Source organism: Dermacentor andersoni, chromosome 2 (assembly GCF_023375885.2).
Source record: "Dermacentor andersoni chromosome 2, qqDerAnde1_hic_scaffold, whole genome shotgun sequence".
NCBI classification, from domain to species: domain Eukaryota; kingdom Metazoa; phylum Arthropoda; class Arachnida; order Ixodida; family Ixodidae; genus Dermacentor; species Dermacentor andersoni.
The window spans coordinates 182,552,433-182,578,884 of NC_092815.1; the positions used below are offsets into that span (position 1 = coordinate 182,552,433).

Consider the following 26,452-nt stretch of genomic DNA (forward strand, 5'->3'; position numbering starts at 1 on the left):
TCTTACGCAGGTCGTCTCTTGAAAATATCAGTGGGGGCGGGGGGGGGGGGGGGCGAAAATAATGTGAGCTTGAATGCGTCGTCAACGTGATGTGCGCCGTCATGCAATGAGGGACGCCACGGCTCCGCTTATTTCACTCGTTCCCGCGAAGGTAGCGACACTTGCGAGCACTAACATTAATTGGACCATAATGTACATAAAATAAAGCCCAAATGCCTGCAAAATACAGAGATTGCAACTATAAACAAGACGTATGATGAACTCAACATCAATCGACTTAGATACAGCCGACACTAAAAGCTGGGGCCCCGTATATAGTGGAAATTCATGCCGATGTAGCATCAAATTTATGGCGCAAGGCGTCGTGCCGTGTCATGTCTCGCGACTTTCTACGCCAATTGAAAGTTATAATTCCTGCTTAGCAACAAACAGCGTGCTCGATTATATCGCTGTAACTCATGGCATTTTTTATTCCAACCAATATTTCGGGACACTTTCCATGCGCTTGTCAGTGTCTTCAACTTTTTCTACAGTACCGCTCAGTGTAAGGACCGGCAGAAATGTTGATACACTCGATAACTATGCGACTTGAAAATGATGCTGATGGGGAGGCAAGATCAATCGAAAATACAGACACACACCGGTTTTGCCATTGTTTTTGTCCTGTCAAACATCGTTCTGTCGCACAAGAATACGAAAGTATTCATTAGTAACTTGGCTTTACAATAACACATGATTTTACACGGGATCTTCGTGTTACTAGCATTACACCAGCCGCACTAATATACCGCTTCTTTATTAACAGACGTCTTAGGCAGGCACTACATAAAAAAAAAACTGACAGCGCACATAACATTCGTCAGGTCTACTCTAGAATACGTTAACGCAATTTGGTTTCCGTACTTTGAGCGACTGATGAAGAAAGTAGAGGATCTGCAGAGAAAGAGACACACACATACACAAACTTTAATGATGTGCAGAGAAAAGCAGTGTAGACCATATGCAATAAACACAGATCAACAGATTCTTTCACAGCATTACTATACCAGGCAGGAATTTTTACCCTTCACAATAGAGACGAGCTAGCATGCCTTAAAGTTCTGCACCAACTTTTATCTATTCATTCAAACATTTACACTTCAAAATACTAAAATATATCCAAAATTATACTGACACGTCATAAGCACTCTCTAACTTTAATTACCATTCCACACGAAATGTTTTCAGTTCTCATTTTCCCCACAGATAATCCGCGATTGGAATAATTTGAGCGAAAATACCACTCGTAGTACGGAATTCGATGGTTTCGCAGCGTTTCTTGAGCGTGAGTTGGTATACATCACAATTGTAAACACTTTCTTTCATTAGACATTTCTCTTGTCAAATTCTTGTTTCATATTCCCACTGATATTGTATTGAAGGTTGTATTGAATGAATAATACTTCACCCTATTTAGACAAGGCTTGCCTCTCGAGTTTTCCAGTATAAGCTATTATATTGAACTAACTGTTCATACTCTGTACATATATTTTTTATCTCTCTGAAATCATTAGTATGTGTAGTTTTCTGGCTGTTCTGTTTCTTCATTAATGCAAACAATTTACTTTCTACTTATGTGGATTGTCCTAGTCTTATATTGTGCGCATTTTATTTATCTTCTTTCATTTTTTTTTAACTTTGGCACATTGACGGTGCGCATTGATTATCCTACGAAGGTGCTCTTAGTGTTACGGTCTGTTATGGGGACTGAAAGTATTGACAAATAAATAAAGAAATGTGTCGTAAAAAATAGGCGACTCCCTGAAGCGCCGCAAACAAGTCCAGCTTAGACGCTAGCTTGATCAATGCTATGATCTATCCTCAACGTCTAGTTTCACGTATAGTTTAAGCAGGCGCACATAGCGGATGAAATGGCAGAAAATAAACTTTCATCAGATGTACTTTCATATTTTTAGGAGGCAGTGTAGCGGCCCTATGCATGGTTCTTGAATGCCACTGTACAAGTCTTGCTCGACAAGTCCTGACAGTGCCATTGATTTTAGTTAGCATATTATTTACATTCTTACGTCCCTAATCAGCACAGTTTTCTTGCATTTAACTTTGGTTCTAACATTTTGTGACGGTCAGTGTCAACAGTATTAAAGAGTTGCATCATTCAAAACGACCTTAAAAACTAAACATTTCTATGCAAGATCAGTAGACCCATTTCAGTAATTGCCCGAAACTAAATTCAGATACTTTGAAATAATCCGATGATTCTTTTAGTGGAAACCAACCTTCAAAAATCTTACGAGGGATCTCAGTCTCTGTTGCATTATCTGCATTTGTTTAACAGGCGAACATAATTCGCACGATAAATCACCGTGTGATGTTAAGACATTAGCAATGCTCCGCTAATAAATCTACAAACTATTCACTTTAAGCAAGTGTCATAATAGCGGAATTGAAGGCGAGTAGTAATGAAGCAGTAACGAAGCATAGGTTTTGCGATTAAGGACTCCTTCGAGACATACGTTTCGAAATCCTGTAGGGAAATTCACTGATCTTTGAGTCAACCCTTGCCGCCGCTTCATTTTTTCCAGAGGCCCAAGTGTTAACTGCAACACCACGTTTCGACACAGATTCTGTAGAGGCACTTCTCGAAATTCGTGCTAAGCACAGCACTCCTAGATCTATGAGTCCTAGTTTTTACCCGTCGTGGCGGTGTAGTGGCATTGGTGTTGCAGTGCTGAGCCTGATGGCGCGGGTTTAAATCCCGGCCACGACAATCGCATTTCGATGGGGACGAAATGCGCCCGTGCACCGTGCATTGCCAATGGTGCACGTCAAAAACCCCTGGCGGTCAAAATTAATTCGGAGTCCCAATCGTGGCATGCCTCATAATCATATTGTGGTTTTGAAACGTATGAGCTCGGAATTTCAATTTTCGCAGCTCTGATTCCGCACTTAAGACGTGTGCCCTAAAGTCAATAATTGAACACCGATTGCAAAACGCGATTAATCGCAAAAATATTGCCCGCCTTTTCAATGTATCTGGTAATATATCCTGTGATAAAATATAGTAATAATTCGTTCTCCGTACAGTGTTATAGAATCAACGCCATCACTTTCACAGGCCAATTCCGAAATGCTTTGAATATAGGATTTGTAGAAAATGTCGGGAAGTAGATTGCTTTGAGGGGCATACCCAACAGATCACGCTGACATTGCGAGTGTTTTTTTTTTTTCAAGGTAAACACGCCTCCAAAAGAGAGAGAGAGATAATATTTAATGGCAGAAAGGGGGAGAGGTCGGCCTGAGTCCAAAGTGGTTTAATGGTCCGCCATAATGAAACGAAGAGAGATTTTCTAATGCGATAAATTAAACGTTTATCTTTGATTCCATCACGAAAAAAAAAAAATCTTTAATGCTGGAAATTCGTTCGTTGTGTGGATCGCGGAGAGATTGCGCCAGAATGGTTCAGAATGATTTTCAGTGGGGATGTTTGTGGCGTAAGGACGTGTTCTTCCAGGGCTCCGTGGCGGCGACGCAGACAAGTTTTTTGTGCATGCTTGGAGCAGCTTTTGTTTTTGATTTGTTGATTTTTTTAGCCTTTAAATAATAATTAACTAGCTTTCTTTTTTCTCTTCTTTTCCTATGCGCCGGTGGGTTTGGTATATATTTGGTATTGCAGGATAATCGGAGCGTCCTTTCGCGCCGCGTGCTTCAGCACGTGCAACCGTGTGGGACGCTAAATCTTTACAGCCTTTAAATAGTAGTTTGGAAGTGGCAAGACTAATAGCTATTTGTGCTTTTACTGTGTGTGCTTTGGCGTCGGGAATATTGCTTAGGTAGAAAAGTGGCAGCGTGGCCGCGTGCATGGTTGTGCACGTGCGAACACGTGTCACACCTTAAGTCTGTGCGTCATACTTACTTCTAAAACATGGGTCCTAATTACTTTGCGGCATTTTAAGGATTTAGATACAGTGCGCATCGGCTTATGGGCTTTTGCTATAAGGCACGTGCTCTAGAAGCTTCGGCGTTTGCATTAGAAAAATCTAAGTAAAATGCATGGCAAGAAATACGGCAAAGCGCGCACTGTGCGGTGGGTCCCTCAAGGTAGACGAGGGGAAGGATGAGAAGGGAGAAGAAACCGAGTCGATCGGCACACACTGTGATGTCGATGCTAGGCTAAAGAATATTGAGGATTTCCAATATGAGCTTGTGAAACACACGTCGGAGAGCTCAAAAATGAGCTAAATATGGAGCGTGATGCACGGAAGGCGATGGAAAAAAAGACTTCAAGTGGCCGAGGAAAAGCTGAACAGGGCCGCCATGGTGAACGAGATTCGTCAGGACCATGGAACGCAGTCTCCCGACGTGACAGGGCAGGAAGTGCCAGCAAAAGTACTTGGAATGCGTGCAACGTGAGGAGGGCGTAGCTGGAAAGAACTGCACCCACCTTGCGGCTGCCATGAAGAAAAAACAGGCACGCAGTGGTCAAAACCCTTTGTCAAATCCGAATCACACGAAAAAGAATAACAAATGGAAGCAAGGAGAGGCCTCGGCAGTAGGAGAGTGTGAAAGGGCGATTATCACTGGTGACTCAAACTTGGCTAGGTGCTCAGAAGCAGTTGTGCAGAGGGTGAACGCGATAGAAGAGTGGCGGTAGGGACAATTCCAGGGCGGACACTCGGTTCTGTCATGGAGCGAGCAAAAGCAAAGCTGGTGGAAAATGCCCACGTGCGCAACCTTGTCATAGTAGCAGGTAAGCTAACTGACGTCCTAAACAGGAAAGGGACAGGACTTGCGCGAGCTGTCGCCACAGGTGGAGGTCGTGGTGTGCACGGTGCCAGTAACGTATAAACAGCCTGGCTGCTAATGAGGCTATATGGACAATCAGCCGAGAGAATGGTTTCGAGGTTGTCAAAGTAAACAGGGAAGAGACAAGGTGTGGAGATTTTGAACGAGACGTGATCCTCTTCAATTACAGGCTTGGATGAGAAGTACCTGGCGACTCCGCGGTCGCGCTGTTGCCTTTTAGGGGCCCCACGGGTGCTCAGGAGGCCAGTGCAGCTAGTAATGAAGAAGGACCCCTACGGAAGGACTTCTATTTATTTACCTATCTATTTATTTGTGTATTTATTTATTTATTTACATTGCTTTACAGGCCCATCGAAGGCCATTGAGTAAGGGCGGCAACAGCAATTACATGACAAAAATAGCAAAGTGCAACATTGTTATACAATATTAATACGCAACGAAGTCAGGTTCTCACGGAATGTTTCACGATTGGAGATGGATGCAATGTTATACGGGAGACTGTTCCAATGTGCAATAGCTCCTGGCAGTGGTGATGAGTTAAATGCCTGCATTTGACCATGAATGCGCATGAATCCAAGTGTGTTGTGAATGCGACGAGATGTGTGCACAGGAGCATGTAGCGGCAAACAGTGAAAGTTATTACTATAAATGTGCCTGTGGAACAAACTTAAAAGCGATGACGCGGCGATCTTCTAATGACTGAACTCAAGGTCTTGTTTTATTCGGATAATGCAAGAATGATAGTCGTAGTTGCCAGAGATGAATATGGCTGCCCTATTCTGAACGGCTTCCAACATACGAATTAGATAATCTTGATATGGTGACTATGTGTATGAAGCGTATTCCAGTTTTGGGTGAACATAAGTAAGATATGGTAGTTTTCGTGCATTAGAAAGCGCATTACGCAAGTTCCTGCGAAGGTAGAGACCAACTAAGAAGCTTTGGATCAGACAGTTGCTGCATGCATTGTCCAGGACAAGTTCGATGAAAGATGAAAGAAGTGTGAGCAACAGTATCTTTTCCAAAGGGTAGCACTACTTACTTATCGAAGCGAGATCAGGAAGCCTTAAAACACGCACTTATAAAACAAGATATAAGGAAGAAGCATGTGCTTGCTGCGGCAAAGCTAGGGAAACGATAAAGCATGTTGTATTAGAATGTGAATATATCTGCCCAGCGGCAGAAATGAATCAGAAGCCCTTGGGTTCAGCGAGAGCAGGGGAACAGTAAACATTTTCGCCATACAGATTAGTAAGAGGCGATTGCAAGATTGGTGGAAGTAGGGAAATGACAAACAACTGAGGCATACGAAAACAGAGACCACAATACGGGTTCAGAAGCTTAGGTTATGGGAATTTATAGTGGGTTTTCATTTCCTTTTTTTTTTTGAACATAGGTATGGCATTAGGCAATAGAATAACAAGAGATTGGTGGCGCAACATACCGCCCCGTTCCAAAGGGGACGCACATAACATCCATCCATCCATGTTTTCTGATGAGGATAGTACAATTGAGGACACTTCCTTATATTTCAAGAATTTCAGTACTTGCGAGTGTTCGCCAGCACGCCTCCTTAGGCTCTAAAATCATTTAATGCAACAAAAAAGGAAAATAAGGACCAGTAAGAATGTGGTAATATTATTACAATTTTTTTCTATTTCCTTCCGTCTTTTGTTTCTTACTTCTTTTGTGGTGTCACTGATATTTCTTGTTACCTGCTTTTCCCGTTATATAACAGTAAAAAATGATTTACATAGCTGACTCAATTTCGAAAAAAGATTACTCTTTCTCACTGTAGCTTTGAGAGTGTACAGATTCAAGTGCTGCGATGCGCCTGTAACTGAACGTACTATAGTATAGATAATTACACTACACATAACATACGATATCCTCACTACGCGACGCATAAGTTGAAGATCTCTAGTAACTTATCTAGCCATGCTCCGAGTAGCATAACTCGCTCTGTGAGCAGCCGTATCTTTTTCAAAGGGGAATACTAATTCACCCAAGGAAACACGGTCTCTCTGCCTCCATTTCAGTGGGTAGTGAAGCTGCACACAAATGGGTAATGGAAATTTAAAAAGAAACAAAACTCATTTCGATTACATATTCTTTTAGATTGAGGAATGCCTGTATTTATCGTTCTCAAGAATTTCCTGTAGTAGGAGCAGAAATATTCTGTTTTATTTTTTACGCATTTAATTTTGACGTTGTATAAGAACACACGCGAGCACACGTGAACAGGTGTGTACTGTTTGCTGCTACACGTAAATAGGTGTAACAATCCTATAGCAAAAAAAATAAGGGAAAGGTTGCAAGCTTCACCCAAAAGTCGAAGCAACGACTGTGTCAGCATTAGTGGACAGCTACGCGAAGTAAGTATAGTAGATTTATCGGCGCCGGCTCACCCTCGCACGCTTTCACTCGCACATGCAGCATAGCGCGCGCGGCGGCAATTTTCTCGCTTTTGGTCTTTATACGGAACCTCACGGCGACGGCGACGGCGACGACAGTAGTGCGCCTGGATTGCCCGTACAACTGCTATCGCAATAAAATATGGCTCCGCTTCTTCAAAATCAAGAGATATCGAAAGTGAACCGTATGGCGCTACAGAGGTAGTTGACTACAGTTACAAGCAGTTCGTTTGGAGAGCTTCCGTAGCGCGTTCTCGTTGAGACAATAACGGTTCTTGTTTGTGTTGCACAGCGTGAGGACCTGATCCCACCAACTAACCCAGAACGCAGTGTATTCACCACCACCGTGCCAATTGTTGTGCACCACGCAGCCAGTGGAAAGCAGATTTCAGCGGCTTCGTGTGGATGTGGGCTGCCCTGAAGTCCGGCGACATAGACTTGTGGGACGAGCACGTCAAGAAGTTTGTCGAAACCGAGAGGGTGGTCTACTCCATGCTACACACGCAAATTGACGAGACCAAGTACGAGGTGCGTTCTTGCGCGTGTGGGAAGCCCAAATTTTTATTCGATGGCCTCTCGCCGGGGTTGCGCATTGCAAACACAAACGCATATACATGGTGTTAGATCACGTGGCAACAATGGTTCCTGCAAATTAACGCATTTTCCGAACTATAGTCCGCACCCGCTGTAATGTCGACAGGGGCCAATTAGGGTATATAAAATGTCTTTTTCTGTTTTTTGTTGTCTACACCCGCTGTATACAAAGGCTGCAGGGACGAACCAGTATGCACTAGAGAAGCAAATATTTTATTCTCAACCAGTAAAAGTCTGGATAGTAGTCAATAAGTAGTAGCAGCAGTAGACAATTCTGAACCTGTCAATCACCGTCGTCGGGTTTGTCAGAACAAAGCAAGTTCAGCAGTACACCAATGCACACCGCGAAATCGTGTGACCGGCTCCCGGGAGAATACTCAACGTCACGCGCATAGCATGTTGGTGTCGCGCGCACTGCACGAATAGCCGGCGGCGCAAATAACTCTAGTGCATTTCAGTGAAACGCAAAGAGCGCAGAACCGCTCCTGTGCCGCTTGGAAATAAAAGAAGGGAAAGGGAGAAGGGGTGGTTTTAAATAAAAGGTGGTGGGCTCTCGGCTTCGATATGGTGGAAGGCATACGAGAAAAGTCTGCTGGACCTGTGGCAGGCGGACTAGCTTAAATATTTGAAAAGTTTTTGGGTCCTCTTCTGTACAATAAGACGAACTCTGTATGATTTGGTCGCAAGATTAATAAACAATGGAACCACTTCCTCGCCTCCATCGTCGCCATGTATAGATCTAGTCCGCACTATACAAACATCTGTACTTAAACTAAGCAGATATTAAGAAGGTTTTTAATGATTATTTTTACTCCCCGCAGTGGTTGCTCAGTGGCTATGGTGTTGGGCTGCTGAGCACGAGGTCGCGGGATCGAATCCCGCCCATGGCGGCCGCATTTCGATGGGGGCGAAATGCGAAAACACCCGTGTACTTAGATTTAGGTGCACGTTAAAGGTCCCCAGGTGGTCGAAATTTCCGGAGTCCTCCACTACGGCACGCCTCATAATCAGAATGTGGTTTTTGCACGTAAAACCTCATAATTTAATTTTTTTTAATGATTTTTTATTGTCAAACTGTGCTTAGTTGCTGTATAACACTTAACCAAATCAAAGTGGCGCTGCCCCTACGTACTGGTCAAAGCAACTGCAGAGAGCCTGCGATGCGAGGAGCAAGCAAAGTCACCCCGCACCCTTTCAGGACGCCAGCGTTAAGAGTCGTAGCCCATATCGAGTGCCATTGCCCGAGCTTCTGAATAAGTGCCCTGCGGTATATGCTATGGAACCTGGTGCCCAGAAACGTTTAGAATGCAAGTTCTTCATTTTTGTTCGTGCAGGCACGCATCAAGGCCGTGATAGAAGCCAGGGTCAAAGCCATCAAAGCGCCAGAAATAACACCCGAAAACGCGTGAGTACAGGACCATGTCGGTGAGATCTGCCCATCGATAACGCTGCGTTAGCAAAGTTACTGGTCTACTGAGACCTTGAGACATCTAAATCGTGGAGCATGTTATCTGGAGTATCTCAGTCGCTTGAGCAGTTTCTTCTTGTGTGTTCTTTCTTTTTGCTGGCTGCGCACATTTACATGATTCGAGCATAATACGAGCCAAATCTCACGCGGGTTGCGAATGTCGACGCATTGTCGTTCTGACGACGAGGTTCTCACTTTTGGTAAATTAGCATTCGTTCTTATTTTTTTCTTCTTATTTTTTAATCGGACAAATGTGTATTAGTGTTCCAAGTCAGTGGACGATTGCTATTGAATTGCGGCATAACATGTGTCGTCTGGCTGACGTGCGACACAGAGCGTTGGCGCAAGGCGCACACGATGCCGTTGACGTTATTAAAGCGAAAGCCTGATCTGTTTCGTCGGGAGGTGTCCTAGAACGACCGTTTGGCCAGGAAACGTAGAACCACGACCGTACAGTCAGGACAGCACAAAAAACTTAGTGCCCTTCCACTCTGTGAAGGACGACCAGCGAAGCTGTTGTGTTCTTCTAAAATAACGAAATTATATATATATATATATATATATATATATATATATATATATATATATATATATGGCTATATAAATGTAATTAAAGCTTCAAAACAAAGACGCCCTAATTCACCTTAGTCCTCTTTCATCCACCTTATTCAACCCTAATCCTCGTTAATACACATTAATACACTTTAATCAACCTTAGTCGACCTTAATACACCTTAACGCGCCCTATTAAACGTTAATAAACCCGAATTCTATTTAATACGCCTTAATTAAGCATAATCGACCGTAATGAAACCTAATCCACCGTAATCCTCCTTCATCCACCCTTATTGGTGGATGGAATACCTCCGCCGCAGGTCGGCCTTGTATTGCACAATCTTTGGGACCGGCCCACCATTTTCTGTGTCGACGGGACTTTTTTCTACCCGCCCTGTGGACGCACGCACTTTTGATAAGAACTATTTGTTGGTCAGAACCTAGCTATATACAGCTTTGCTGCAAAAGTATCACATGGTCACAGAGACGCGCTCGTGCCACTGATCGAGCGTTCGTGTCGTCATCATCATCCACTGCTGGCTTTCGCCTTTGCGTCTCATAGGCGATACCTAAGGACACCAGGGAGTTTTCAGCGAAGCTGTATATAGCTACCCTCCGGCTGTGGTCGATGTTCGTCCGTCTATTCGTTCCGTCGGCACAAAATATTTTCGTCTCCAGTTTTGGAAGCTTTGGAACTGCCGACCTCGGTCAGTAGTTATGCGCAAAGGGCAACTATACCGCGACACCCTCGTAGCAACAAATGCTTCCGCCACTGTTTAGGCCCTGATGTCTAGTATAGGGGTCACCTCAGGCGAACTTGACTACCGGTTGACACACGTAAGGAGGTACTTGAAACCTTGGCAGGGCGGAACAGGCCCCGGCAAATCTAAATGCATGAGATCGAAACGGCTCTCTGGTGGTGGAAACTGCTGCACCACTGAACGCGTGAGCCAGGTCACTATAACGGCTTGACAGACTTGGCAGCTTCTTGCCCAGCTTCGAACAACTTCGTTTATGCCTGACCAGGCGAAGCGGTCTGTGATAAACCTCTGTGTCGCTCTGATGCCGGGATGGCTTAGCCCGTGCAGCGAATCGAATATCGGCCGCTGAAGGTGATGGGGAACGAACGGGCCAGTAGCTGCCTGCGATATATGTCGCACGTGGCCAATGTGGTTGCGTAAAGCGGCACCTACGCAATCTGGATCGACAATGCTTTTTCCCGCAATGGACGCCACTCAGGGTCGTTTGGCTGGGCGTAGGCTAGAGCTTGGAAACACACGGGGCCAACAGGCATAGCGTCGATTCGCGATAGTGCGTCAGCTGCCTGATCTTCGGTCCCAGAGATATGGCGGATGTCCGTAGAAAATTCGAAGATAAAAGAAAGTTGCCGAAGCTCACGTTCTGAATACGAAGAACTGTTGTTCTTGAAAACGAACGTTAATGGCTTGTGGTCGGTCAGAATACAAAAGCTACAGCCTTCGATAAATAAACTGAAATGCTTGACAGCGCAATAGATGGCGATCATCTTCCTCCCGAAGGTACTGTAGCGAGCTTCTGTAGGTTTAAAGCTCTTTGAGAAGTAGCCCAGCGCCCTCAAGTCTGTGCCATCGTGCTGCTGCAGTGATGCACCCACTCCCATGGTCATAAGGTCACTGCTGCACCCACTGCCATAAGGCGAGTTGGCGCGTCGGGCAACGGATGATTCACCACCACTGTAGTCGTAAACCGCGTTTTGGCTTCCTGGAAGGAGTGTTGTGCTCCGAGGACCACTGGAAAGTAGGTGCTTCTTTAAAGTCGCGACGCAGCAGGTAGGTAAGCGGCTGAAGAACTTGCAGACGGCATGGTATGAAGCACCTGTGAAAATTCATGAGCCCCAAAAGCTCGAGCAACTTTCGGAAGGAGGTTAGAGAGGGGAAGTCCTCGATTACCCGCACCCATGGTTCCGGCGACTTGGTGCGTTGGGGTGAAATGTGATGGCCGCGAACATCCAGGGCTTCAACTGCGATAGTACATTTCTGTGGCTTCAGGACCAGGCCGTGTTCATCCAGTTGCTCAAACAGATGGCGAAGGTACTCTTTGTGCTCTTCGTCTGTGCGACTTGCCATGAGAATGTCGTCAAGGTAGACAGAAATGAATGCGAGTCCGCGAGTAACCACGTCCACGAACCTTTCAAAAGTCGCGCCACATTCCTCGAACCGTAAGGGATACGGGAAAACTAAAATCGGCCAAATGGAATAGTCATTGCTGTCTCCGGAAAGTCGTTGGGTTCGACAGGAATTTCGTGGTACGCGCTCACCAAATCAGTCGTGCTGTATATTTTGGTTGCTGTGAGACGAGCGCCCAAGTCATGTGCGTGGGGAAGGGGATATTGATCTGAAGTAGCGGCGGCATTCAAAGCTCGGAAATCGCCGCAAGGCAGATGGAGAAGTGATGACCACTTGCTAGGGGAAGGACCAATAACGCTGAGCTGAAGCATGTGTTAGAGCTCACGCCTGGTGACTTCAACCTCTGTCCAGCAAGCCTCCTTGCCGCGCGGCAACAGGTGGGCCGGTAGTGATGATATGATGCGTCACTTTGTGTTTCACGGGCAGCGCATCGTTTCAGGGCTTCATGAGTTGCAGGTACTCAGCAAGTATCTTGTTGTACGTTGAGACCGGCCGAAACTTACAGATGCCAGATGAGGTGATGTTGGACTGCAGGTTAAGTAATTTGACGTCATCATTTAGGTGGCGATCGCGAACACTCACATCTGAGTTGAAATGGCTGAGAAAGTCCGCTCCCCGTATGACAAAGCTTACGCCGGCGATCACGAATAACGAATAAATGTGAAATGCTTGACAGCGCAATAGATGGCGATCATCTTCCTCCCGAAGGTACTGTAGCGAGCTTCTGTAGGTTTAAAGCTCTTTGAGAAGTATCCCAGCGGCCTCAAGTCTGTGCCATCGTGCTGAGAAAGTCCGCTCCCTGTATGACAAAGCTTACGTCATCTGTGCAAGCTTACACCCATCTGTGCAAGCGCCGGAGTCCGATGTCTAGCGTTATTGCCCGGAGGCCATACGATGCGATGGCAGTGTTGTTCACTGCGTGGAGCATAGGCGCGGACTTGCCGCGTCGGCGATCAGCGGCGGTGGAGGGAATGATAGACAGCCCGGCTCCGGTGTCGACGAGGAGTCGGGTGCCGGAGATGCGGTCGACTACGAAAAATATATGGGCGGCTTGCGCGAGGGCCGATGTCGCATGCCGTCGTTAGCGACTGGCCGGTGCGTTTCCCGTCCGCGAACAGGGCTGAATGCAGCGAGTTGCTTGTTCGCAAAAGCGACGGTCGTACCAACGCAACTGCCGCGGCGAGTCTCCAGGTGCGCTGCGAGACTGTGAAGACGAATGGTTGCGCCGAAATTGGTCGCCAATGTTACCACTCGTCATCGGCTTCTCCAGTCCACTGGTAAGGCGGTCGATTGTTTCCTCGAGGCGCGAGAGTCGGTCTCCTGGCTCTGATACTCTCGCAGTGGTGATAGGTAGCTGTAACGCAGACGAGCAGTCGCATATGCGCTCAGCTAGTGCAGCTAGCCGATCGAGACTAGTCTCGTCGGAACCCGCCATCACCATACGTGTGGGCAGTGCCGCAAGAAAAGCTCACGCAAAATTGGAAACTGGCTCTTTGTGGAGAGGCCGCCCACAAATACTGACGCGACCCGTGCAAAAGTTGTGACGGTCGTTGGTCGCCGAGTTTATCGGAAAGGAGCTGTTGGGGCCTGCTAGGTTCCAATGGCTCGAGGCGCGGCAGGACCGTGCGTTTCAGGTCGTCGTATGCTATGGCCGAAGGCGTACCCGCTAGCAAGTCGTCTGTGGCATCGGCGTTGTAGGAGGGTAATGCGACGACGACGTGCAGGTACCTTGCTGTCTGTGATGTGCTAGAGTTGAAAACGGGCCTCTACTTGCATAAACCAAACTTGAGGATTCTTGAGCCAAAGGCTGGGAAGCTGAAGCTCTGTGGCGATGACAGGAGACGTAATTGTGGCGCCATCTCTGTCAGCAGGAGTAAGAGCACCGTCGTCCATGGCTAGTGTTCGAAAAAAGAAAAAAACGTGTATGTCCTGGGTCACCACTTGTTGAGAGCTCGGCTTAGCGGAGGCAAGTAATACACGTTTTGACAGGCTGAGAGCGGGCAGACGGCTGGCTTTGCTCAAGAAGAAAAGCAGGTTTCGCGAGTGGCTCTGGTGGCGCCCCCGTCGGGCGAACAGGTTGCAATGACCCCCACGGAGAGGCAAACTGCATTTTCAAGAAGCGGGGACAACGAAGTGACGGGCGGTCGCTACAAACACTTCCGTCATGCCGATGGTTGGGCGTGGTCATGAATCAGCTGAACGTCTACACTTCGCTGGTTTTGTTCGCCCAGCGGGCGAGACCGGCATGCCTTGCACGCCTTCTCCGCTGGGGGTGCTCATGACATCACATGAACAAAGCCCCTTAAACTTCGTAAAGTACTGCCACGCTTTGAAGAATGCCGCCTCCTCCTCGCGCGATCTGGCCGAGGCCGATGCCGCATCGCTATTGGCTTAACAGCATCACGTTGGCCCTCGCGCCGTGCATCAGCGCCATTTTTGCTCGAGGAGCGTCTACGGAGTGGCGAGGAGCGCATGTTGGCGCCGTTGCTACGCTCGAGCAATGTAGGCGGCGGTACGGTCGAGGAGGGAGCGTGAAAGAGAGGAGAAACGAGGAGAAGTGAAGGCGGAGGAGGAGAATGTCGCTACTTTACAAAGTTTAATGGGTTTTACACATGAGGAGTTTCGCTCGGCTGCTTGGTGAGGTATCGGTTTGGCTTTCTGCCTTTTGTTTTCCTTGCTACTTAAAGTTCGAATTTGCAGACCAATTATAGTATCACGCGCCTAACAGGAGGTCTCCGGAACCTACACATTCCATTACCTTGACATGGTCGAAAAATCATCGGAGTTGCCATTTAAGGTACAAGTTAAAGAAGGGGTCCCAGAAAACTGGTTTCCGGAACAGCGCAGGGGACGGCTTCGGAGTCTCAGTTGGCATTATCTATTTGCGCACTCTGTTTTTGTTGTGGTAAGTAGGATTTTAATAATAACGAAGCCTGGTCCCAAATACCCCCTATATTAAGCTTGCTGAGTAAGATACTGCGATATTCAAGCTCGAAAGCCTTAGAGAAGTTTATACAAATGCGCCGCGTACATTGCGTTTATTTTCAAGCTTTAGAATTATGTAGTATTTCTATTCTAGCAATGCGACTGACTCGTATTTAACGAAGCCACATTTCCCTTTCGCTAATGTATGTCTGTTTATAATATCTGATATCCGACAGTGCAGAATATTCTTTGGAAGCTCTCGAAAAAAATGGAGTAATCCCGCTCTTAAGGTGGGTGGCCAGCGAAGCTGATTAGCGCACGACACAGAGGTGACACAGAGTTTTGAACAAAAGTACGAATATTTATTGACTTAATCTGTGGTCATCGTGACGATACAGGTACGCACACACATTCGCGTATCACCTCTGTTAATAAAGCTCGTATGTCACTAGGACAATGAATGGCTCATACCCCCGCAAACTCGGCCTCCCAATTGGGACAAGTTACATTCCACGCTGGAATAATAAGCGCCAACGTACACAAGCTGTGGAAGAAGACAACGACGACGAAGGCGTGAGCAGTGGCATGCGCGCGTTCGCGTGGTTGACGCCGAGAATTTTAGCGGTCCTTTTTGAAAAAGTTCTACAAAACATGTCTTTCTTCAAAAATATCTGTCCTTACCCTTTCGTCTGGGACCTGCTTGGGTCCCAGGTGTGATAAGCGTGGTTCAAGGGCGCGTTACAGTTCCCGAGCCGGCAGGGATTTGCGCCACTGAGCTTGGACCGTTTCTGCACTATGAGCAGGATCGGCCCACGCGCTTGTAGTTTCTGCACACAGACGTGCCGAAACACCGGATCGGAGCCGCATACTGCTGCGCTGTAAAAACTGCGGCAATAACCCATCTCACGATGACTGTCTACGGTAATGCAGAAGCATTGAATCAATATAGCGACGCCACGCTTTGCCACCGTCGAAACGAGCCACACATGAGGCGTGTACTGCAGGCGGAATTCCTCCTTCACGCTTCTCTAGGAACACTCGGGGCCATCTAGCACCGCGGCCGCCCTGAATCCTGCTCGTGACCACCGAAATGCATGGTGCGCGGGTGCGTCCGAAGCCTGAGAAACGCGTCATGCTGCAACCGCCCTCCTCTATCGCGCTCCTTTTTTTTTTCTGGACACACTGCGCCATCTAGTAGCACTGCCGAGAAGCCCGCGCGTAGCCTCCGAGACGAGAAGCGTGGCGCGTCGGTGTCTGCGAACGCTGAGAATCGTTCCCTCGCTCGGCCGCACACTCAGCGACCCAAGTTGGTGAGAGGTTCATTGAAGAGTGACACATACCCGGAGCGTTAATGGCGCAGCTCGTTAAAGCGTTGGCGAGAAAAGCCTTTATTAAAAAGCGGCATACACACAGTGCATTTGTGGTGCAGCCTGGTAATGCATCGAGTTGCCGTCCTTGAGGAACCCTTGTGGCGTGGGCTTGTTTCCACTCAGCATCGGAGAAATTTAAGGGATATTTTTCTTCGCTGTAGAGTGCCACGTTCCCAGAGGCACATACCCAGGTACCCTAGTTGGCGACAAAAGCGTCCATTGAAGAGCGTCACACACCTGCGGGCACTTAACCAGGGACCCAAGTTGGCATCGGAAAGGTTCATTGGAGACCAGCACAGGCCGAGTGGCCTATATTTATGTACTCATATGAACACACGCATGCACCCAGTGACCCATATATAACCACATGTACATACTTGTGCTCTCAAAATATTATTTGAGAAGTTGATAAGTGATAGTAACCATTCAATTAGGCGAAAAAAAAATTGTCTGACTTTATTCATGCGAATGCAAACATTGCGTTGGTTTTGTCCAGCTAAGTGGCACTTGCATATTTATATTTTGGCACAAGTCACATGAACAGATAGTACGGCGTAATTATCTTTAAGTTTTATAAAATTTTGAAAAATAGCTTATTGCAGATACCATAATTCTAGTCATTGAACTGGATTATTCGGAGGGGCGGAGATTACTTGTATGAGAAATCGAAACACATATTTAACTAATGAACAAACATTCGCTAATTATATTTCGAATTTATTACATTACGGCGTATTGCAATTTACCAATTGTAACCAGTGAGTTTGCAAGGTGTGTCTAAATAGAATGAATTTACTGAACGATGCCAATTTGGAGATAGGCGCCATAAACTTGCCGTAAAAATGCGCTCTGCCACTTAATTTTTTTTAACCATACGCTGTTTTATGCATCAAATCAAGTAACTGCAACGCCCATGTATTTCATTCCTCACTTTGGGGAAAACTGGTGCTCGATAATACAGCTCAAGGAGAAGAATTATATTATCTGTCACAGGAGGGTTTTAAAGTTTTCGCAATACCTAAAATGTATCACCTTGTACATGAATAGACAGATAAACAAAAAAAAAAAAAAAACTCGCTATATCAGCCGAAAGGCGAAGCATTGATTGCGACAGCAGTCATTAGACGGCTATACGAAGTAAGGATATTAGTTTTATCGGCCGTATAAGCTTGCAAACATTCGCTTACTAACTAAATTACCAAGCGTGGTACCACGTTCTCGCAATCATGAACGCATCTCACTCAATAACCGCGGACACCCGCTGTCAGCACGACGGCGGGATGAATTCCCATTGGCGCTGCCTCTCGCTTCAAGACGAACTGGGCATGTGACAACACAGCACCCGCGAACCCATAAGCTTTCTAAGATCGGCTAGCCTTCGAACCCAACGCACATTACCTCCAAGATAAAAGCGCGCTGCCGGTCTATGCGTAGCTGCGGTAGGAGAAGTGGAATCGCGCCCCGCTACCTTGCAGGTAGCTGCATGACAGTTGGGAGACCTAATAATTACATTAGTCTTAATGAATTATTCAGTTTCTCAAATATTATACTTTGATGAAAGGGTCAGTGAGAAAATTGTAGAGCGATGTGACAAATTACCGATACAGCTTTCTGTTTTGCTCAATACGTGCTACATATACGCGTTTTTCAGAGCGGGAAAGAAGCCTGCGAACACACACGCAAAGTGGCCCCGAAGGGCCGGTCGCCTGGAAGGTCTCCTCGGTGTGCTGTTTAAGCTCAGTCCTCGCGTGCTTCCTATCGCTGCGATTGCTTCGCGCGAAAATGAAAATAAGAAATAGAGCACATTTATTGCTGTGCATTTAAAATGTCTCTGCTTCCTAGGACACACGTTTCACTTTCGTGCTATGGCCAGTTGCTCTAGAAAGGAATCAACTGATTGTTTTCTCTTTTGTTTCACACTGATCGTGTGTGTGTCTGTGTGTGTGTGTTACGTTAAATTGCGTAAAACTCCGGTAGTGCAGCGCAACGTGCTTCAGTTTCTCCTGATGGCCTAATTTCCACTCGTTTTTCTCTTGTACAGTCAGAAGGCACCTGTCCTGCTCGCCAACCTGGCGTGCGAGATCGGGATGGGGGAATGTAGCGCGCTTGTCCCCGATAACGTCACTGCAAGTGGACTTGACAATGCCTTCGATTCGTGAGTAGCAAACACCACAATATATTACACTCGGAGTAGAACTGGCGTTACTCCCAATTTCCGTCTCCCTTTGAATGCGCTTGAAGACAACTTTTTTTTTTTTCAAGAGCACGCCGCATCTTTGCCGTGCAAGAATCGCAAGCTGAGCATCACCTTAGCTTTCAAGGGCTTCAGAACTCCCATGGGGAACCAGCGCTGGAGCTTTTACGAGGCCTGCAGCGCCACCCTGGTGGTCAGAACGTGCACAATGCTGCCGCTCCCGCGGACGAAAATTGCTACTGGTAGCGGTGTTGCGTGCGCTGAAAGTCGAAGGAAAACAAAAGGACGCCGACGGTACTCTTGCGTATACAAGTGTCACAACTACGTCGGAATGAGGGAGGATGTATCCTTCTGCGTTTTTCCATCTAAACCCTACGAACAAGAGCGGAGGCGGCGTTGCATCCAAGCAGTCAGGCGAGCGGAGTAAGTTCCCGTCTTGTCGCCCTGTCAAGCGATGTCGGGCTGATTTCTAAATCGAATTTCGCGTGTGTGCTTGGTTTATCCGATAGTGAAGACGGTCAGCTGTGGCAGCCAGTTCCAAACAGCAGAATCTGCAGTCGGCATTTCGTCGGAAACAAAATGAGCAATAGCATGCACTATCCGGCATGCGTACCGACCATTTTTCCTTCGCAATACCACCGCCAAGCTCATTCCAATGCCACCACACCAAGCGAACGATACGAAAGGTAAATAGTTTCCATTCATTGACAAGAATTACGTGGCAAGGATGCTGCCTTGTAATACGAGTTGTGTGCGCATACTGCTGGCGCACGCGCGACTAAGCCGCCTATGTGTTTTCAAATATGCGCATGCGGATGAGGACTCGGCACTGAGATGCATTCGGTAAAATTATGTAATGAGTGCTAAATGTACCCAGGGTTGTTACGAATCGAGCAGCGGAGCACTCAAACCTTTGCTTCCCCGAGTCAGCTGATGCGATAAAGCTTTCTTCTCCATTGACTGCTGTGGCCAAGTAACATCAGAATTTCTTATGTCTAGCCAGAGAAGTTTGGAATGTCCTCAGGCCAACTAATACTTCCGAAACCATAGCGCAGCAAGACCGGCGCCGTAGCTACTAGATTTGCGAGGCAGGCTGCCACACAAGCATGGGAACGGCACACGGCGCAACCGTTAAATAAACGCACGTGCTCTCTGCGACAGAATGTGAAAAATATATAACGCTTAAAAAGCTTCTTTCGTCATTTCTTCACTTGATGGCGCTAGCTTCTTTACGAAAGCTGTCGACTTGAAGCGGCACGAAAACGGAAACATACAAACACTATGTGCGAACTATGAAACGGCCGCGGACGTGTCGTCTGGTCGAGAGGCTTGAATATGCCGCGTTTCGTCGCCAGGGCGGCGCGCAACGCACTCTTTTCGACGCGCCGCCTATCCAGCGCTGGTTCCCCATAGAGCAACTGTTATCTATCGAGTAACGCAAATGCCCACTTGAACGTGAGCCATCACTTCGTATCGGTTTTTCGGCACCACGTGTTTCTTGAAACGATACCTACAACACAACTTAGCACGAGAGACAGGAGAGCAAGTAACATGCGCATATACTCGCCCTGAATACTTGAAAGTATTCAGAGGTAGTGTACCTGAATCCAAAGTATCCTGAATCCCAATAGGGCGATTAAATGCAAAGTCGTGGCAGCGCTTTCCACTTGCCTGCTATTTCATCGGCACTCGTGTTCACAAGAACGTCCTTAATACGCTAAAAGCCTTCGTAAGTGCAGATCACAGGTAAGAGCAGATCACAGCCAGTCCTCGCGTTGGATATTTTCTTAGTGAAGGCAGCTGGCCAATGACTAACGGCGCTTACGAACTATTAGCTTTGTGAGTTTCGCCCCTAGATGTCTTATATCTGTATCTCTGTGTCTCGTAATGCGATCCCCTGTCCTTTCGGAGCGCCGTGCCACGAATCGTAGTCGGCGGAATCGGTTCATTGCAGTGTTTGCGGAGAAGCCTATCTAATTATGCTGACCCTACTTAGTAATTTTTGCACTAGTGTGTAGTGCCTGCCGAGGAACCGGTTCGATAACTTCGTAATATTAATGTTATGCCGCTCGCTAATAATACCGCTGGCGTCTGAACATCGCGATTCATAAATGCGCGCCATTCTCGCGGTGTTTGTTTTCCCCGAGTTCTGAAAAATACAATCGCTCTTTGTTATTCGTCCTCAGCCCACGCGTGCTCGTGGAAGATGTTGCGTTTGCAGACCTACATTAAGCAGCTTTTCCAGTTACACACCGCCGGTTTATGCAACGCGGAGAAAGCGCCCCGCGTGTGGTCGGTAGTCATGCAGGTGGCGAACCAAACGCGCGTAACGTGCGTTCGGTGCGCCACATACAGGCTTTAGATTGCTATACCGACAACAACGGGAAGTCAATGCTAGACCTTTATGAGCAACATAACCTCGTTATCCTAAATACAGGGCCTAAGTGGGAAGGGCAGATCACGTGGGAAGTGGGAAACCGGCAATCGACCATTGATTACTGTCTGATGACAGAGCAAATCCATGTTAAGTTGAGAGACATGGTCATTGACGAGGAAGGGTATAGCAGCATAGGGAGTGACCATAAACGCATCATTTTGAAAATGGGATATGTAGTTGGGAAAGAGAGCAAGCAGTGCAAGATGGCCAGTCCACATTTGAACGCTGAACAAATAACAAATATATAGTCACTAGAGTCGAGGAAGAACTTTGCAGATGGTAAAGAGGGGGAGTAAATGTTTCCAAGTGTAATAACGGCAGAAATACGGAAAGAGAGCCAACATGTTCGTTGGAAAGGAAAAAAGAAACCGAAAAGATGGTGGAACAGGGAGTTACGAGAAGCGATCGCTGAACGATAGAAAACATCCCGATAGCACAGGCAGGCAAAGACGGCGCAGTTTACGCAGGATGAAGTAGCCAGTAAATTGGATATATACCGGAACAAAAAGTCTATGGTTCAAATACTGGTGCAAGCAAAGATAAAACGGGGAAGTGAACGTTGGTTGTCAGAAATACGTGAGAAAAAGAATGCCGCAACTAGAATACTTTGGAACCACATAAAATTATTAGGCATGACGTCAACAAAAATAAAACAGCCTATCCTAGACGAAGATGGAAACACACTGGAACGAGAAGCGGCAATAAATTACATCCGAAAAATAAGTCAAATCTTTCCAAGGCAATGACGAGGTTGTATTTGCAGAAAAAAAGAGCACGAAGGAGAACCAGATGGAAAAGGAGCTGGGGCTCACAAATTTCAAATGGAAAAAAAGCCGAAGAAAAGATTCCTTACTGCAAAGCCATAGGGCTAGACGAGATGCTCTTTAGGCTGATTAATGAACTAGGACCAACAAGTAAGGAAACTCTGGTGAAAGCAGTGGAAAAACTTTAGAACAGAGGAAAAAATAGACGAATACCACACAGTTGGTGGCAAAGTAGAATGAATTTACTTTATAAAGGTAAGGGGGGTGGGGGGGGGGATATAGAAGTCACTCGTATAGATCGCTGACCATTACATCGGTAATATACAGGCTAGCAATGCAGACAATCAAATTAAAGCTGCAAGCATGGACAGAGAATAATGGAATTTTGGGAGAACTTCAGAATGGCTTCAGAATAGGTAGGCGTTTAGATGATAACTTATTTGTTCTTACTCAGTATATTGAAATATCAAAAGTAGAAAGCAGACTGTTATATGTGACTTTTTAGACATTACAGGAGGATATGAAAACATAGACCACAACATCTTGTGGAATATTCGGGAAGGTGGAGGTTTCGGTGACGATTGGCTACAGCTTTTGAGCGAGATTTACCTAGAAACTACTGCTTGCGTTGAATGGGAAGGGATGAGGAGCGAGAAGAAAGTCGATATCAAGAAGGGACTGAGGCAGGGGTGCCCTCTATCCCCATTGCTGTTTATGATGTACATGGTGAGGCTGGGGAGTGCGCTAGAAGGAAGTAATATCGGATTTAATCTCTGATACGAGCGGGCGGGTACAGTATAGTAGAGGAGCAGCTTCCAGGTTTATTTTATGCGGACGACATTGTGTTGCTAGCTAACAAGCAAAGTGATTGCAACGTCTGGCTAATATCTGTGGACAGGAAGCCAACAATTTAGGTTAGAAATTTAGTGTTAGAAAATTAGGTGTCATGGTATAGAGTGAAAATAGTGAACGGTCAGTGGCAATACAGGGTAAGGAAATACCTCGGGTAACAGAATGTGAATACTTTGGTATATGGATATACAAAGGCATTATATTTGGAAACGCAGGAAAAAAACAATAACAGTGAAGGTGGAGAGAAATGCTGCCATAATGAAGCACAGGGCGCTATGGGGATACAATAGGTACGTGTTGATCGGAGGTATGTGGAACGGTGTAATGGTTGCAGGACATACTTTTGAAAGTGCGGTTGTTTGCTTTAAATCAGGTGTACAATCAGGATTCGCTGGGAACCAAAGGTCAGAGGGACGCCTCGTATTGGGTGCTCACGGGAAGGCTACAAATGAAGCTGTGCAGGGTGATATGGCCTCGACTAGTTTTGAAGTGAGAGAAGCTCGCAGTAAAATTGAGTATGGAGAACGACTGAGGAATATGGAAGACAGTAAATGGGGTGGGAGAGTGTTGAGCTGTCTGTACAGGAAAAACATTGGTTCACAGTGGAAGAACAGAACTAGGAAGCTTACCAGCAAGTATGCGGCCTGTAGGGTGGGCAACGCAGCAACAAAGAACGTCAAGCGGAAAGTCAGAGGCTGAAATAATCTTATCGGTGGCGGCAATGGAAAAGAAACCTGCCATGAGTAACTACTTTAGAGCAAAAAAACGAAATGAGGAGAGAAACAGTTTATGATAACTCCAACGGAAGCTCATTACTTTTCGAAGCGACATCGGAATGCCTTAGAACACGCACCTATAAAGCGAGATATAAGAAGCAAGAAGCATGTACTTGCTGCGGTAAAGCTAGGGAAACTATGGAGCATGTTTTCTTAGAATGTGAAGACGTCTACCCAGCGGTCGATTCAGGCACCGCTGGCCTCCTTGAAGCCCTTGGGCTGCCTGAGAGCAGTGGAAAAGTAAACATATCCGCAATAGGGATTAGTGAGATGCGATTGGAGGATTGGTGGAAGAAAAGTGGGGGCAATGACAAAAAACGCAGAAGTACAAAAGCAAAGTTCGCAATAGGGGATCAGAAACTTTGGTTGTGAGAGTTCATACTGTTTTTCTTCTTTTCATACCTAACCTAGGTAGGACATTAGGCAGTATAATAGCAAGAGCTTAGTGGCGCAACGCACTGCCCCGTTCCAAAGGGGACGCTCATCCATCCATCCATCCATCCATCCATCCATCCATCCATCCATCCATCCATCCATCCATCCATCCATCCATCCATCCATCCATCCATCCATCCATCCATCCATCCATCCATCCATCCATCCATCCATCCATCCATCCATCCATCCATCCATCCATCCATCCATCCATCCATCCATCCATCCATCCATCCATCCATCCATCCATCCATCCATCCATCCATCCATCCATCCATCCATCCATCCATCCATCCATCCATCCATCCATCCATCCATCCATCCATCCATCCATCCATCCATCCATCCATCCATCCATCCATCCATCCATCCATCCATCCATCCATCCATCCATCCATCCATCCATCCATCCATCCATCCATCCATCCATCCATCCATCCATCCATCCATCCATCCATCCATCCATCCATCCATCCATCCATCCATCCATCCATCCATCCATCCATCCATCCATCCATCCATCCATCCATCCATCCATCCATCCATCCATCCATCCATCCATCCATCCATCCATCCATCCATCCATCCATCCATCCATCCATCCATCCATCCATCCATCCATCCATCCATCCATCCATCCATCCATCCATCCATCCATCCATCCATCCATCCATCCATCCATCCATCCATCCATCCATCCATCCATCCATCCATCCATCCATCCATCCATCCATCCATCCATCCATCCATCCATCCATCCATCCATCCATCCATCCATCCATCCATCCATCCATCCATCCATCCATCCATCCATCCATCCATCCATCCATCCATCCATCCATCCATCCATCCATCCATCCATCCATCCATCCATCCATCCATCCATCCATCCATCCATCCATCCATCCATCCATCCATCCATCCATCCATCCATCCATCCATCCATCCATCCATCCATCCATCCATCCATCCATCCATCCATCCATCCATCCATCCATCCATCCATCCATCCATCCATCCATCCATCCATCCATCCATCCATCCATCCATCCATCCATCCATCCATCCATCCATCCATCCATCCATCCATCCATCCATCCATCCATCCATCCATCCATCCATCCATCCATCCATCCATCCATCCATCCATCCATCCATCCATCCATCCATCCATCCATCCATCCATCCATCCATCCATCCATCCATCCATCCATCCATCCATCCATCCATCCATCCATCCATCCATCCATCCATCCATCCATCCATCCATCCATCCATCCATCCATCCATCCATCCATCCATCCATCCATCCATCCATCCATCCATCCATCCATCCATCCATCCATCCATCCATCCATCCATCCATCCATCCATCCATCCATCCATCCATCCATCCATCCATCCATCCATCCATCCATCCATCCATCCATCCATCCATCCATCCATCCATCCATCCATCCATCCATCCATCCATCCATCCATCCATCCATCCATCCATCCATCCATCCATCCATCCATCCATCCATCCATCCATCCATCCATCCATCCATCCATCCATCCATCCATCCATCCATCCATCCATCCATCCATCCATCCATCCATCCATCCATCCATCCATCCATCCATCCATCCATCCATCCATCCATCCATCCATCCATCCATCCATCCATCCATCCATCCATCCATCCATCCATCCATCCATCCATCCATCCATCCATCCATCCATCCATCCATCCATCCATCCATCCATCCATCCATCCATCCATCCATCCATCCATCCATCCATCCATCCATCCATCCATCCATCCATCCATCCATCCATCCATCCATCCATCCATCCATCCATCCATCCATCCATCCATCCATCCATCCATCCATCCATCCATCCATCCATCCATCCATCCATCCATCCATCCATCCATCCATCCATCCATCCATCCATCCATCCATCCATCCATCCATCCATCCATCCATCCATCCATCCATCCATCCATCCATCCATCCATCCATCCATCCATCCATCCATCCATCCATCCATCCATCCATCCATCCATCCATCCATCCATCCATCCATCCATCCATCCATCCATCCATCCATCCATCCATCCATCCATCCATCCATCCATCCATCCATCCATCCATCCATCCATCCATCCATCCATCCATCCATCCATCCATCCATCCACGTGCGCGCGTAATGACCAACTTCACCACGCGACTTTTTAAGACTCGGCCGACCTTGACTCAGCTCTGCCCCTTCATTAGAAGCACATTCACGGATAGTAATGAAATCAAACTATTAGCGCCACCCACTAGCGCTCCCCTAATGACCAGACAGCCACGTTTACCTCGAGACGAAGCACCCTAGGAGAACTCAAAAAATGCGCAAAGACTAAAAACGACTCGGTTTGACAATGACACCAGCTGGCACCACCAAAATGACACCAGCTCGCCGAGGTGGTATAAATTTTCCAGTTTCGTAAGTAAACCTCACATTCAACCTACTAGCATTCAAAAGCATTTCATGCGGCAAAGTGGCAGACGGAAAATACTTAGAAAACCCTAACGCCTCACTGGCACTGACGTTTCAGTGTTATAAAGGCACCTTTTACTCGCATTTCCTTCAACATTAATAACACTTTCTTTATCATGTGAGGTAAATTATAGTTTTGAAAATAAAGTTCATGAGTATTAACTTAT

The 26,452-nt window shown here is 46.7% G+C and overlaps 1 protein-coding gene across 3 annotated transcripts in view; it reads left to right on the forward strand.

Annotated features, from left to right (window-relative positions):
• Window positions 1-26,452, forward strand: part of LOC126540850 (uncharacterized) — a 55,967-nt gene that overhangs the window by 2,392 nt on the left and 27,123 nt on the right. For 2 of the 3 annotated variants that reach the window (XM_050187677.2, XM_072286292.1), the window contains exons 1-3: window positions 7,595-7,745; window positions 9,146-9,216; window positions 18,336-18,449. In XM_050187677.2, the coding sequence (XP_050043634.2) occupies window positions 7,623-7,745; window positions 9,146-9,216; window positions 18,336-18,449 (308 nt within the window). In that variant the 5' untranslated portion in view covers window positions 7,595-7,622. Of the gene's footprint in view, window positions 1-7,594; window positions 7,746-9,145; window positions 9,217-18,335; window positions 18,450-26,452 lie in introns of those variants that run through there. The other variant, XM_055075991.1, reaches the window with a different exon arrangement.